Source organism: Mustela erminea, chromosome 11, assembly GCF_009829155.1.
Source record: "Mustela erminea isolate mMusErm1 chromosome 11, mMusErm1.Pri, whole genome shotgun sequence".
NCBI lineage: Eukaryota > Metazoa > Chordata > Mammalia > Carnivora > Mustelidae > Mustela > Mustela erminea.
The window spans coordinates 19,656,681-19,672,815 of record NC_045624.1 but is presented as its reverse complement, the minus strand read 5'-3'; the positions used below and the strand labels follow the sequence as shown (position 1 = coordinate 19,672,815).

The 16,135-nt window shown below is 38.9% G+C and overlaps 1 protein-coding gene across 3 annotated transcripts in view; it reads right to left on the bottom strand.

Annotated features, from left to right (window-relative positions):
- Positions 1 to 16,135, bottom strand: part of CHCHD3 (coiled-coil-helix-coiled-coil-helix domain containing 3) — a 277,669-nt gene that overhangs the window by 39,734 nt on the left and 221,800 nt on the right. For all 3 annotated transcript variants that reach the window (XM_032304109.1, XM_032304108.1, XM_032304110.1), the window contains one exon: positions 13,901 to 13,971. In XM_032304109.1, coding sequence (XP_032160000.1) covers positions 13,901 to 13,971 — 71 coding nt within the window. The remainder of the gene's footprint in view (positions 1 to 13,900; positions 13,972 to 16,135) is intronic.

Here is a 16,135-nt window from a genome sequence, read left to right as displayed (position 1 = left end):
TGTAATCTCAGCAGCACAAGGGAACAAAATGAAGAACAAATGGCAGTACATTAAAAAAAAAAAAAAAAAAATCCCACCACCCAACAGCAGCCCTTAATCTTTCTTGTGTTAATACTGTAATTGGCAAATAGCGGACTTCTTTGTACTTAAGATCCCTACAAAGAAGCATGTTTAACACACTGAAAAAGGACACGGGCGCCCTTGCAACGGAGTACAAAGCCAGATGTATCACAGCACAGTATTTCCTGCCAGATTCATCCAGAAACAGTAGCGGAGGTGACTCCTGAGAGGAGCCAAGAGCAAGAGCTCCCCGTAATGAGCGCATCTATCAATTTTCAAGGGACGCAGTTGATTACCAGCATTGAGACGTACACACTCACAAAAGGAACACGGCAATTTAACTGTTGGCCACTAAATGAGAAAGCACAGAAAACAGCTTAAGGCAGCCATGTGAGCAAGCTGGGGATGCTTGGCGACACTTGAACATGGGAACATGTGTGCTTTCGTTTCAACATGTAGGGAAGGGCCAAGATGCAAGCTTTTACAAGTTCTGAAGCATTTTGCCAGGACGTAATACATAGTATGAACAAACTGCTGCCTAAGATTATTATATTAAAAAAGTACCAGTGTTACGGTATAAGTGTTTCATTTATAAATACGGACTTCAAAATCCCTTCACCAAAGACAACTTTCAAAATGTAACCAGGTCTATCTACATGACTCAAGGCTAATGAGAAAGAGAGAACGTACTAGGCAAATGTAACTTAATAAGGAGGAAAAAAGGCTGATTCTTAAGAAAATAAATAAATAAAGCAAGGTTTACTCCTGTCATCTTGAAAGCACTGAAATATACTGGATGAAAAAATATGATTATGGATACAATTAGTAATCAGAAATTTCTGAAGACTGATTAAATTGAAGAAACTTATTTTACCTCCGACAAATTATAATTAGAAGTTGGGCACTCCTAATATTTTGGGCACTTTTTGCCCTAGTTAAAATTAATTATCAATGAATTTAGGGTGTTTTAAATATAATTAGCATTTTTTTTAACAGAAGAAAAATTGAATTTAATAGGCTGTGTATGGGGAAGCCATACCAACATAGAAATTACAAAGACAGTCTGGCAGAGTGAGGTATATATGTCATTGTGAACTAAGGAGAGGTGGGTAGGGGTCTGGGTCTTCAAAGAAAAGAAATGCAATCTTCAGGAAGAACAAAACAGTAACTGTTCAGTAAACAGGTGTTTTCTGGGCCACTTAGAAACAGTGGGATATAGAGGACTTTCATGGACTAGGCTATGTTCTTCTCCCTGTGCACCAGACCCAGTTCACATGATAAAGTAGTTACTTCTGGTGATAGCTCTCTTCCTCAGGCAGACCTTCTATCAAAACTCTTTTTAGACAGCTGTCAGGGGAGGTAAAGAGCTTTCCCTGAATCTGCTGGGTCTTGATTGCTTTTTTAAAATTTTTAATTTTTATTTTATATATATTTTTAAAGATTTCATTTTTTTTCAGTGTTTCAAAATTCATTGTTGATGCACCACACCCAGTGCTCCATGCAGTATGTGCCTTCCATAATACCCACCACCAGGCTCACCCTACCCTCCACCCCCCATCCAAAACCCTCAGTTTGTTTCTCAGAGTCCACAGTCTCTCATGCTTCGTCTCCCACTCTGATTTCCCCCAACTCACTTCTCCATCTCCCGTGTTATTCCTTATGCTCCACAAGTAAGTAAAACCATATGATGATTGACTCTCTGCTTGACTTATTTCACTCAGCATAATCTCTTCCAGTCCCACCCAACTTGATATAAAAGTTGGGTATTCATCCTTTCTGATGGAGGCATAATACTCCATTGTATATATGGACCACATCTTCTTTACCCATTCATCTGTTGAAGGGCATCTTGGTTCTTTCCACAGTTTGGTGACTGTGGCCATTGCTGCTATGAACACTGGGGTATACAGAGGGCTCTTTTTTTCCACTACATCTGTATCTTTGGGATAAATACCCAGCAGTACAATTGCAAGGTCATAGGATAGCTCTGTTTTTAATTTCTCAAGGAATCTCCACACTGTTTTCCAAAGTGGCTGCACCAACTTGCATTCCCACCAACAGTGTAAGAGGGTTCCCCTTTCTCCACACCCTCTCCAACACCTGTTTACTGTCTTGTTCATTTTGGCCATTCTAATTGGTGTTTAAGGTGGTATCTCATTGTGGTTTTCATTTGACTGTCCCCAATGGCTGATGACGATGAACATTTTTTCATGTGTCTGTTAGACATTTGTATGTCTTCGTTGGAGAAGTGTCTGTTCATGTCTTCTGCCCATTTTTTGACATGATTATCTGTTTTGTGTGTGTTGAGTTTGAGGAATTCCTTATAGATCTTGGATATCAGCCCTTTGTCTGTAGTGTCATTTGCGAATATCTTCTCTCATTGTGTGGGTTGCCTCTTTGTTTTGTTGACTGTTTCCTTTGCTCTGCAGAAGCTTTTGATCTTGATGAAGCCCCAAAAGTTCATTTTTGCTTTTGTTTACTTTGCCTTTGGAGACATGTTTTGAAAGAAGTTGCTGTGGCCGATGTGGAAAAGGTTACTGCCTATGTTCTCCTCTAGGATTTTGATAGATTCCTGACCTCACATACAGCAATTCATTAATGTGGCAGGATATAAAATCAATGTACAGAAATCAGTTGCTTTCTTATACACTAACAATGAAAAAAAAAGAAAGAGAAAATAGAGAATCAATTCCATTTACTAAAGCACCAAGAACCATAAGATCCCTGGTTAGGAATAAACCTAAGCAAAGAGGTAAAGGATCTGTACTTGAGGAACTACAGAACACTCAAGAAAGAAATTGAAGAAGACCCAAAAAGATAGAAGAGCATTCCATGCTCATGGATCAGAAGAACAAACATTGTTAAAATCTATACTGCCTAGAGCATTCTATAATTTCAACATCATCCTGATCCAAATTCCATTGGCATTTTTCAAAGAGCTGGAACAAACAATCCTAAAATTTGTATGGAACCAGAAGAGACCCTGAATTGCTAAGGAAATGTTGAAAAAGAAAAACAAATCTGGGGGTATCACTTTGGCTGATTTCAAGCTTTACTACAAAGCTGTGATCACCAAGACAGCATGGTACTGGCACAAAAACAGACACAGAGACCAGTGGAACAGAGTAGAGAGCCCAGATATGGACCTGCAACTCTATGGTCAACTAATCTTTTGACAAAACAGGAAATAATATACAGTGGAAAAAGACAGTCTCTTCAATAAATGGTGCTGGGAAAACTGGACAGCTATGTGTAGAAGAATGAAAATCGACCATTCTCTTACACTATACACAAAGATACTCAAAATAATTAGCATTCTTTGTAAAAAGCACCAGTGCCTCAGAAGGTTTGTGTCTCTTTCCAATCAAATTGCCCTCTCTCCCCATTCATTAACTGTTCTGATGTCTGTCAGTACAGACTAATTTCTCCTATTTTTGAACTTCATCTGTAGAATCAAATAAGTGGAAGCACATAGTATTATTCTGTGTTTGGCTTCTTTTTGCTTAACAAGTTTCTCAGATTCATCCATGTTATTACATGTATCAATTTGAGGGGTTTGTTGTTGTTGTTGTTGTTGTTTTAAACTCCTGAAGAGGATTCTATTCTACTGTGTGAATATACCACAATTGGTTTATCCATTCTCTGGACCATTTGAGCTGTTTCTAGTTTTTGACTACTATGAAAAGCCTGATACAAATATATGTGTACAATTACTTTTGTGGATGTCTGTTTTCTTTCCTCTGGGATAAATACCTAAAACTAGAATTGCTGAGTCATAGAGCAAATGTATGTTTAAATTTATAAGAAACTGACGAACTTTTCCCAAAGTTTTAGAACTCCACTAGCAAAGGATGAAAATTCTGGCTTCTCCACATCCTTTCAAACAATTAGTAGTCAGTCCTTACAGTTTCTAGCATTCCAACATTTTAAATTCCTAATTTAAAATTTTCCTAATAACTAAAGATGTTATTAGCACTTTTCATGGCTAATGACCATCCTTATATCTTCCTTTGAAGTATCTGTTCAAATCTTTTCTCCATTTTAAAAAATTTTCTTAATGGTGTCCTTCAATGAACACAAGTTTTAAATTATGCTAAGGACCAAGTTATCAACTTTTGTATTTTGTTTGCTTATATCTTAAGAAAATTTGAAAAAGCCAGCAATGAGAATCCTTAATAAACTGAAACCATGAGACATTTCATGATAAATTATAATTTCAAATGAACTATGGAAATGTGTATTTAAGCACAATTGAAAACACCTAGAAGGTGTTTTCAATCTTACTACCATGGTTTTATCTCATGCATGGTGAAAGGGCAACCTCAGGCAGCCCTAATTATCTGGTTAGAGGCAGGAAGGCCTGATAGTGTTTGGAGCAGGCTTACCAAACTGTGGAGCAATAAAACATAATTGGATCTTACAATATGGCTGAACCTATACAACTTCCCAGAGACCATCCTGACAGCTATCGTTTTTATGTGCAGATAATAGCTGTGATGCAATTTTTAACCATGCTCATGTCTTTAAGATGGTTAACTCTTTAACCTTGACAAAAGGAGAGAAGGAAAAATCTACGTCCCAGAACTCTTCCTGAACATTTTAAAATGTGGCAGGTCAGTCAGACAATAATTAACTCTAATTGACCCTCCTTACAAGCTTCTCTCCTTTCTACCTACAGCTGAGTGGCACTCAAAAAGCATAAGAACTTTTTCTCATCTTTAAAAACATCAAAGGAAAATCAAAAATTATTTTCTACTGGATCTTTAAAATGTAAAGGAACTTTAGGCAGAACGAGCAAGAGGAAAAAACTTCCTAGTCCCAGTTAGAAATAGCCTTTGGGAACTCTGGGCTGCACGTTTAGTTAATGACTCAAATAAGCAAGGATCAGTAAAGAAATTCCAAAATCCCATGCACTCTAGAACCCCAAATTTCTCATTTTAAATACTATGGTACAAGGCAAGAAACAAGCTATCATTCGGGCAGACTCTCCATTTATCTAACAGTGTGCAATTAATATTTCATATAACCATGTAGGGTATGCTAGATTCTTAATGGACTGTATTGATTAAGGATGAAAGTTCAATGCTAATGTACTTTTAGGGGAAAACAGAACAATTTGTTATTTCACATGGAACAAATCAGGAATTCAGGAGCTCACGGTCACAAACCTAAGGGCCACAAGAAGACTGATCAGGATCATTTCCATACAACATCCATAAAGAGATAAAGTAAATAGAATGCCCAGAGCAAACCAAACCAACCCTCACTACCATAGCTGGGACAGAGATAAGAAAGAGTTCCAGGTCCTGGATAGGATGGGGCTAATTGGACTGGACCTTTATCAGCTTCTGTCACCACTCAAGATTCCTTTACCTACTTACGCTGACGTGAGGAGGAAGTGGCTGCGGTAACCTTCTCTTGACCTTGTCACCAACTGCAGATGTTCATGTGATGGCTGCAGTCTATGTCCTTTTTTGTGAAACAGACCATACTGCCTTTGGTTTACACTCTTGCACCTGCCCTTTGGGGCCCTTATATTCCAACCAACGTTGCCACCCTGCCACCCCTTTCTGTACTCACCTCTGGATTGAGGGGAAGGCTGCGAAGGGAAGTTTAGGAAGCAGAGAAAAAGTACAAACAAAAAGCTAACTCCCACATCGTGTTTCTTGCCATTTACTTCTGTTCCCTCAGATGGTAGCGCAAAGACTAAATATAGATATCCAAACCAAGGAACAAGAAGAAACTAACTTAGATCTGATTAGAAGGGCTCCGATCTTAAAGCAGTTTCAAAAAAAGCATTAATCACCCAAGGTTTCTTCAACAATCTAACCAATTTTAAATGCCTATTATATGAAACATTGTCAAACACTGGTGTGCTCCCAAGCAGATCTCACTTTACTTGGGACTCGTCTGTGGCTGGAGCTGGGTAGGATGTGGGGGATGGAAAGAGAGACAGACTCATACACGGACAGGTGCCAGACTACCCAGCACATAACCCTGAGGAAGAATCGAAAGGCTGCCAACAGCATCCAGAACATACTTAAAATGGCGGCCAGTGTCTTAGAACTGAGTGAAACAACCATTTACAACCATTTTTAGATGAGGCTCAATGACAACTTTCTTTTCTTTTTCAACTTCTAAAACCTTCTCAGCTTGGATGCCCTAAAGAGAGTGGTGGTTATAATTTACATTCTACAGATGGAAGAGACAAGCCAGAGAGGTAATAAATAACCTGCCCGAGGAATTAGTTGTTCTAAATAACCAAGGCGATGTTTCAGCCAAATGTATAATTGCCATTAGCTTTATATACAAAGTATATCCTTCAGCTCATAAACATTGTTTCTCAATTTCAGAATTCAAATCCTCCGCCAGCAACACACTGACAAACTCTACAGGGCTTGAGATACCCTGCCAGTTGACAGAGGTGACTGTTTTTTAGAAAAACAATAAATAACCTTAAACTTCTAAATATGCTATCGAAACCAAGTTTATACACAAAGGGTACAGGTATTTATTTACTTTATCTAGAATTTTGCCTCTTCTTCGGTTACTAAATCTCTTACTATGAATAATCAAGATGTTACTTGGCTCCGAGGACCTTAGGGGATAAAATGTCACCACTGCAGCTGCTATGCTTCCTGCTCTCAGCCTTTCAAATTAAAAAAAGGGGAAGGAGGGCCCAGTACAAATGCAGAATTTAATTAGTTAGTAAAAGCCCAAATCCTTGCTCAAAGCCCTGTTCTTCCTGCAATATCGCATTCTTTTCTTCTTGTGTAAACTTTTCATTATGAAGGAGACATCTTTATAATACAATAACTCTAGTTATAATGTAACTGCTGGTAACATAACTCCTGCATTAGAAAAGACAGCATGTTCAAGTAATGTTGTTTTAATACAATTTGTGTTCAGCAGAAACCAAGTCAACTTGGTCATTTAGAATTTGATCAATGTGAATTAGTGTCTTACTGAGAGAAACCATTTGATCATTTAGAAATTGATCAATGAGAATCAGAGATAAAACATTTATCATGTATATTTGGCCTATCAGAGCCATTCACGCAGCACTAAAGTAGGTTATAAGCAGACATCAATATGTGTTAGAGACGATGTGCAGGGTACCTTTCAGCTGCGGATACAAATACATGTACAACAGTATATAATTTTAATCCTTTTGATAAGGCAAGTTATTCAAAAAGGCAGCTGGAGTCACCGAAAAATTGCTGGAGCTCCACTTTGGAGAAACCAGAAAGAGAAGCACAGCAGAACTGAACAGCGCAAACTTTTGAATTAAGTTTTAATTAAAAGGAAAAGGTAAGTAACATAAATTTAGTTGGCCACACTTCTGGAAAAGTTTTGAGACTATTAATCAGAGTAAACTTTGTACCTGCAGTACAATGAGTTCTATTAATCTAATATTTCCAAACCGAAGTCACATTGACATTCCAGCGCACCGGCTTATGCATCTAACAGAATTATAAATTTGCCAGTCAAAACCTTATTTAATTATTTTACAGCCAATTAAGCAGGATCTTTAAACACTGTTGCTTAAAACTGTCCATGATCCCGTGTGTAATTACGGAGAACACGAGAAACACCTGCTGATACCAGTGGCGTGTCATCCTCAGCTTCACGAACTCATCTGCAGTAGAGTTGTTAAAACCAGCCACCCAGAAGAGAAACAAAACACAGGACTGCCGGTGAAAAGGAGCAGATCTGCCACCCCAAGACACATCTGGCCTAAGGATTATTTTTGGTTGATGATTTTTTACTTAACCGCCAACACATGAGCAGCTCTCCAAACCAAACAGAAGTGACCCTTTCGAGGGAGACGCTGACATGTCTAAAGGCATCCTGCACGGGCCGGGGCGGCTCTCCTGCGGTATCAGGAGAGGGCACGACCCACCTTCAGAAACTCTCATCAGCGGGGAAGACAACGACTGGAATCTGCGTAACAGCCGCACCCTTGCTTACTGCGCTCCCATAAGTGATTCCGCATCTCCCACATCTGTCTTTTGCTGAAGGTGCCCTTTAAGGTTGATGGTTCCGGCCCTTTCAGAGAGTTACTCACTTTCTCCAGGTCTCTCTCATGTATACACGTTACTACACTCTGAGCTGTTTTCTCCTGTTAATTGGTTTTATATCAGTTTAATTATTCAATCAGCCAAAGAACCTAGACCAAGTTTAGGATAACTTTTCCACCCCTACATCGGCCAAAGTGAAAAACCTAATAAAACCAAAAATATTTTAAGTTAAAGCATTTTACACTGAACGAAACTTTGAATATATGGGAATACTTATAAAATCCACTTTATCTCTAAGAGTTTTGCATAGCATTCCTCAGATACTCTAAAATCACCTAAACTTCTTCCACAGGGTAACTAATCTTTTAATTCCTTGTAAAGATAACCCAGGCTTCTTCCATGAGCCCAAATTTATAAGTCAGGTTTCAACAACTTCGTTCAAGGATAAAAGTGAAAACCCTTATAAAGTCGGGCACACAAAGGAGTATTACGAATATTCACATACAATCTCATAAAACTGTAGTCCTTCACAAGTGCCTCGTCTTTCACCAAAACTGGTGACAAGCTGAAATGTTACACGTCTAACGAGAGGATCCCCAAAAATATTTTGAACAGACCTACGTCGCTTCCCACATTCACACTTTCTCCTTTATGGAAGGTGGAACCGGGCTACGTTGTTATCTCCGACGGCATGGGAAAGAATTATCAATTGTCTTCAAAATGCTTTTCATTTGTTTGATACTGCACTGTCTTCATGAGGTTTCCCTTGCTTTCAGAATATTCTACATTTCTTTGATATGTGCTTAATATTGATTTTTATATTAAATAAAAACTTGTATGTACAAAACACCCTGGTAATAACGCTTCCTTTTTGCATAGGTGGGGCCCAGGCTCTAATCCCCCCAGGAGATGCAGTTCTGAGAGGGACCCAGAGATAGAGGTCCTCTCCCTCCTCTAGCCTCATGGCTTCATCCCCTGTCTTTGGCTGGGCTGGGATAAGAACCCAGAGGATAAGAACTCTTTCTGTTGCTTTTGTTTGTTTGTTTCCAGAGGGGGGTTTAACATCATGTAGATTTTATCTGGAAACAAATACAGAAATCTCTCTTCTGCTGCAAAGTTGTATAACTTGAGTTGGACATAATAATAAAATAACATTACCACAATAAGTATATTAGATATATATAGTATATACAGAACAATAAAAACAATAAAATCAAATATTCACTAGGCATTTATCTTATGCTAGACCTATGCTAAGTACCATCAATGTGCCATTTAATATAGTATTTTTTTAAATTAATTACCTATCAGGTGGAGAATAAGGATTAACACGGGGCATAATTCTCAGTATGCTGAGCTAACGTGACATGGCCCCAGCATCATCAAACTAAGAACTAACACTATAAATTGCTCTATTTAACAGATAATAACAAGGAGTGATAAAAAGCAGTTGGAACCGTTAACAGTGACTGGTTCTAGTCGGACTGGGAAAAGCAAAGGTTCTCTCTTAAATAAAAGCTAGATATAAAAAAAAAATTGCTGGATTTGCTGAGTGATTTGGATTTTATAGCTAAAATGTTAAAGCTATTGTGGGGTAAGAGCTCTTGTAGGAAAATAAACAGCATACATTCTTAATTCCCAAACTGCTTAATTCCTACTGAAAAAAATGTAAATAGTATTTTTAATAACTTATTAGGGATACAATTGTATCCCTATGACAATTATCCCATGACAGTAGAACTTAGAATTTTTCAAAAGCGACTTTAAAATTCTGTCTTCGTCCTGCTCTCTGATGGACTCCGAGGTCCACACTGGTAAGATCCTACCTGTTTCTTCATGGCTGTATATTCAGAACTCAGAGGGCATGTCACAGAGGAGCTCTCTGAATAAATGGCGTGTTGATTAAATAGGGGGAAAAATTCCATTAAATCTAAAGTGTTTTAATGGTTTCCTGCCAAAACTATAAACTGAAGGGCTGAAGTGTGAGTTAATATTTAAGCATCCCTAAAATAATTCCATTAAGCTATCCTGGCAGGATGGATCCTTGCGACTGGTGTTTATCATGTGTGGCTTCAAATGCTCTTAGCTTTCTTTCTCTTTACAATGATTTTGTGTGAACCCCTATTAGGTGTATAATACTGCCCTTGAAATTGTAATTTAAAAAGCTGCCATCTCCTGTAACCAAGATGCACCCACATGAAACCTTCCATCAGATAAAATTAACTAAATCCTCCTCGAAGTCCCTCCGAGCTGTTGTCTGAGGGGGACCACTGAGATCAGCTCTGTCATGAAATGAAAAGGAGATAGTATACTGCCTTGTAAAAGATTAAAGCCGTCATGGTTACCTGGGATGGCCAAATCTGTAAGGAGAAACAAAGTTCCACTGAGCGATTTCAGGGCCTTCAAAGATGCGAAGCACCTCTGAGAGCCAAGGCGCTATCACTTTCTAGGTGTGAAGCCAACAAACTTACTGCAAATCAAAAATACAGTGTCTAGGAAGCCTGGTCTAGCAGATAGTGCCAAAAAAAAAATAATAAATAATAATAATATAATTAAAGTCACTGTCTTGAAAAGCTAGCTCTTAAAATTCCCCCACAGAATATAAAAACCTGGAATTCTGTTTGTACTACACTTAGCCGAATTACAAAGTCTGAGGGCACAGTCCCTAAGACTGTCCTCACCCTGACATCATGTGCCAGTTCAAGGAGTTCCCTAAGGCACTCTAACCTTTAATGATTCACCAAAAGGACTCACAGAACTCATAGAAAGCTATTAAACTCACAAGTACGGCTTATTATGGGAAATGATAAGGAGAATCAGCCAAATGAAGAGATATATAGGGACAGAGTCTGGGAGAGCTTCAGATGCAAAGTTTCCACTGTCCTCAAGATGTTCTACTCTCCCGGCAGCAACCTGTAACAATATATGCACAGAGTATTATCAACGGGACAAGCCTACCCAAATTCCAGTGCCCAGGGTTTCACTGGGGCCTCATTATATGGGCTTGACTAACTGCCCATGTTGCTCAGCTCAATTCAGTCGCCGGCACCACCTCCCCAGAGGCTGGGCTGATACCACATGGCCCAAAGGGCCCATCACGACTAACGAGACCCTTCCATCGCTTGGGAAATTCCAAGGGCCGAGAGGTTACCTCTCCTAGAAGATGAGTATAAAGGCCAGACCTCCCTTTGGGAAAGGCCAAATTCTCTACTATAGGAGGTGAGAGTAGAATTAATAAAGAGAAATATCTTCTAAAGGTAAAGAGAGATGAAGCTGCCGAGGCTCTGATTAAAACGAAGTCTAGCGGCGCCCGGGTGGCTCACTTGTTAAGTGTCTGCCTTTGGCTCAGGTCATGATCTCAGGGTCCTCGGCTCGAGCCCCATATCAGACTCTCTGCTCAGCGGGGGTCTGTTTCTCCCTCTCACTCTCCTTCTCTGCTCTCTCTCTCTGTTCTCCCTCTCTGTCGCAAATAAATAAAATCTTTAAAAATAAATAAATAAAACAAAGTCTAACCTATAGCTCCATGTTGTCTTGGAGAGCATAAGCCAGCAGGACACTTGGCTTTGTGTCCCATGTACCCTCTCACTTGCCAGCAGGCTAGCCTAGGTTGAAGGATATGGCAGGTGCATGGGGCTTTCAGAAGAATGATTCTTTTCATCTCAAACCAGACTTAACTCTATAAAAATCCAGCCTCCACCAATTTTCCAATCTGTTAAACCTCTATTTCTGGTCCCTGCCACCCCCTGGCCTCTCTATCCAGGTGTTATGGGCTGAATTGGACTTTCCCCTCCCAAATTCGGATGTTGAAGACCTAATGACGGGTGTCAGAAAGTGTATTTGGACGAAGGGCTCCAAAGAGATAATTACATTAAAATGAAGTCATCATGGTGAGCCCTAATCCAATGTGATTCATAAGAAAAGGAGATTAAAACACAGATGCAGAGGGGCTGACACTGTGAAGACACAGAGAGAAGACGGCCGCCCACAAGCCAAGCGGAGAGGCCTCAGGAGAAGCCGACCCCGCTGGCTTGCTGATCACAGACTGCTGGCCTCTAGAACTGCGAGTGGTTTCTGTTAGACCACTCGATCTGCGGGACTCTGTCAGGCAGCCCTAGCCAACAAATGCACTGGTATTTGCCAACTCCTATCTAATCTTTCAATGGCTTGTTTGTACCCATCTCTTCCTTTTCTCTGTTGCTTACAGAGTCCTCTCAGCAGTCCACCGCTGTTTCTCACGCCTCCGATCGAGACTCACACCCGCTGTCAGATTAATATTACTCAAGGTCAGAAATCAGGGCATTTACCTGGTCAAAGACCTTCCAAAAACTTCTTACTAAATGAAGACCAACTTCCTAGTTAATGATGATCCCTACCGACCTTTTCAACTCTGTCTTGCACAAGTCCCTCTGAATCAAACCACTGATCTGAACTGATTGCTCACCCACCAATTAGTGTAATTTTCCTTCTGAATACTTTCCTTTCCATCCACTGAGTACTCCTCTTCTAGCCTCAACTACATTAGTACCTTCTTTATGAGAACTTCACAGATCATCCTAGTCAGAATTGATCTCCTTCGATTTACCTTAAAATTGTTATCTGAAGAGCTGTTCTCTTACAATGAAGAAATACCCAGGGTGCCAAGTCAAAAATTCTCATGAGAAAAGAAAAAAAAGTTAATGAATGCTACTTTATCATTAGGGAGAAAAGATAAAAAGGTAACTAAAAAATGCATATGTTAAGTACCTTTTAAAATCAAGTCCATACCCAATTTTATACCTAAATACTTAAGATAGCACATTAACCTTTAAGAATGAGATCTGTGGCCCATCCTCAGAAGGACTTTCCCTATTGTCCCTAAAAAGAGAATTCACTAACAAAGACTAGAGGTCTGTTTAACTACAACTCAAACAATCTTTAAATTAAAAAAAACCACACACACATTTTTTTAAAAAAAACATCAACATTAAAAGAACACTAATATCCATTACCATACAAATTGTACTACAGCAGAAAGTAATAACATTACACCTTAGGGTTTAATCATTTTATCAAATGCTTATAAACATGCACCAGGAAGGAGGTCAGAGCCCAGTGTGATCTTTCAACTAAACCTGTCACAACACCTTTTTTTGCTTCGCTAATTTGCACATGTGCTACTAACAGCGGTTACACAATAGAACTATTTATACTCTCAGGAAAATTCTGAATGATGTCTTCTTACCTATCGTGAGAACTGGCAGCAAAGGGAAAGTACAGGGCTATAGGTCATGGACACTTTGATCCATCAATTACAGAACATTCATTTAAACATTCCAAGGATTAACAGAAGCAGCAATTTAACATCACCTTCATAATCAAATGCAAGGTAAAGTCTGTGATTTAAATGCTTTCAAGGTACATATGAAGAAATGAAAACAGCTTAAACATGAGAAAAGTAGTACTCAAATTTGGACATGCCCATCATTTTATTACATAAAATTGAATGGTCTCTGTTTCTGTTATTAATAGCAATTTCACATCACCTTCATAATCAAGGGCAGCCTATCTTAGGTAGTATGATTCCAAATGAAAATTCTATTACCGTTGTTTTCAATTTTCTCTTACTTCATAAAATTAAGTTGCAATAAGCTTTCAACAAAGGCTCTTTCCTTGTGTTTGAATTCTGCCAACAGCAGATAACATGAATACACCTTGTCCTTCCAAATACATTTCCAAGTATTCCAGAGGGCTAAGCAACAAATTATCTTCTGTGCAAAAAGTGATAAAGTTGTACTTGCATCTTGTCAAGAACAGTAACTGTAACAGTGTTCAAAACTTACTTGAACTTTGCTTCCACCTCTTCAGCAGCTTTCTGATACTGTTCAGTGGTGACTTTGTAGAACTCTGAGCTCTGTGGACAAAGATTGATAGTATAGTTTTCATTGTCCAAGAGGACAAAACGTGTGCAGGACTTAAAATTACAAACAATACGTAAAATCTCTGTTCAGCCATTCAAGCAAAAGGACAAAGACTTCTTGCATAAGTGGCATAGATACTTTTAAAAATGCATGGAAAGGTATCCATTTAAATAATAGTGTACCTGCTGGCATACAAGTTATAATTAAAATAAACTTTCAGAGTTAAAATGCATCATTATTTGATCCCATGAGAAAATTCTTAACATATTTCGCCTATTATTCCAATGTTCTATCTAGGCTATTCAAGGTTGGTTTTGTTGTTGTTGTTGTTTTGTTTTTATAAGCACAGTACTTTTGCCCTCAAGACGGATTCTTTATGGAGGAGAATGAGTTCTATCTAGTGCCTCCCTATGACCACAAGAGCATCAACATTTATAACAAATTTGTCACTAAGAACAGAGGAAGGACTTAGGTGATTTCCACACCAAAAAAGGAAAAACGTTCCCACTATTACATAAATGAACACACAAGCAACATAAATCAAGTTGCAATAGGAAAGTAATGCCTTTCCTGATGCAGGAAAATTTAAAACTGTCTGTTCTGGCTGGCTCCTTTGAAACCTGTTTTGCTGTAGGAGGTGGCCTAAATGACCCCGGCACCTTTAGACTCAATGAAATATCCTGCAAAATGTGTCCCAGTACAAAAGAACACTACACAATACAGTGGTCTATTGTGCACCTTCAATCCCTAATCACTCAGGTTTCACATGCATGACTTGAAGTAGTTTATTTTTTAATAAATCATTGTTGGTTGGGGAGAAAATGAAAATGAAATCCTCTTCACACCAGTGACCCCTTTGCATTTAACAATCTGGGTTGCCCAATGACAGTCACATCCAGGTTTGCTGGATGTAGATAAAATCAATAGGTATGTGATTAGACAGCAGACTCAGGGTGGCTGGAGCAGTGGACAGGTCACCATTTGAGATGATGAATGGCTCTCTATCAACCTAGAGTCCCCTACGATGCTAACATTTACTATAATCTTATTTGGGCTGCGATTTATCTTTCTTGCACCTGATCAATAAAGATGAACAGAACAGTTGTTAAGGATCGATTGTAATTTTTTATCATTTTCAAGCACGAAGGTGCATTTCTGACATGAAGACAATATTCCAAGCGTACTGCTTCTGCAGTTTTTAAAATTACAATTTGAGTGACCAACTTCGTCAGTCTGTATGTGGAGAGGTTTTAATTCAACTGTAGGTCTCGTGCTACCCAAAAGGCCATTTGTCTTCCCAGATATTTCAACTTGAAGTTGTGTCACACCTTCCTTCCAGTTTTACTTAGAAGATTTTTTCTTTCTGTTAAAATACACACCAGTCACAACATGCTCTTTTGCAATGTTTGCTTTAAGCTTTTTCATGAACCCTTTTAACCAAAAGGGCAGTAAAAAAGCTAGTTAATCCACAGTAACACTGATGAGAAACTCCCCCCTACTACTATGATAAACTCTCAAGTGGGCACTGTGTTACTGAATCACCTATTAGAATTCTGGTGAAGCAGTAACATCTTGATTAATACTTTCAATTATTTTAAGCACTGAAACTGTAATGTCCAGACAAAGCCAGGACCAGGTTGAAAGATCTGCTTTCTGGTTCTGTTTTGTAGCCTTGAGCAAGTCCATCAGACTCCCTCGGCTTCCATTCCACTGTTCCTAACCTATAAAATAGGGATGATATCAGCCCTGCCTATCTCTGCCAAAGCAGCTACAGAAATCCAACAAGATGGGCACCATAGCTGTGAAACCTGTTAAGTGTTTTTGCAGAGTAAGATCAACACTGTACGAATACCCAGTATTTATTCATTCTCCTGCTGGCAAGCATATTGAGAATAAAATAATTTTGGAGGAAAAAACCAATTTCGGCAAAACTAATTCTGGGTACAAATTCAAAATGATCTAAGGCAAACAGTAAGCTTTCTAACAAGAATGATGCCCTACTATAGATTAGTGAGCTCCCCTCGGTTTTGTAACGCCAAATGCAGGTAAAATTATTACTAATTTTGTCAACGTTTCCCTAGGATGTTAAACACACACACACACACACACACACACACACACACACACAGAGAGAGAGAGAGAGAGAGAATGTACCTG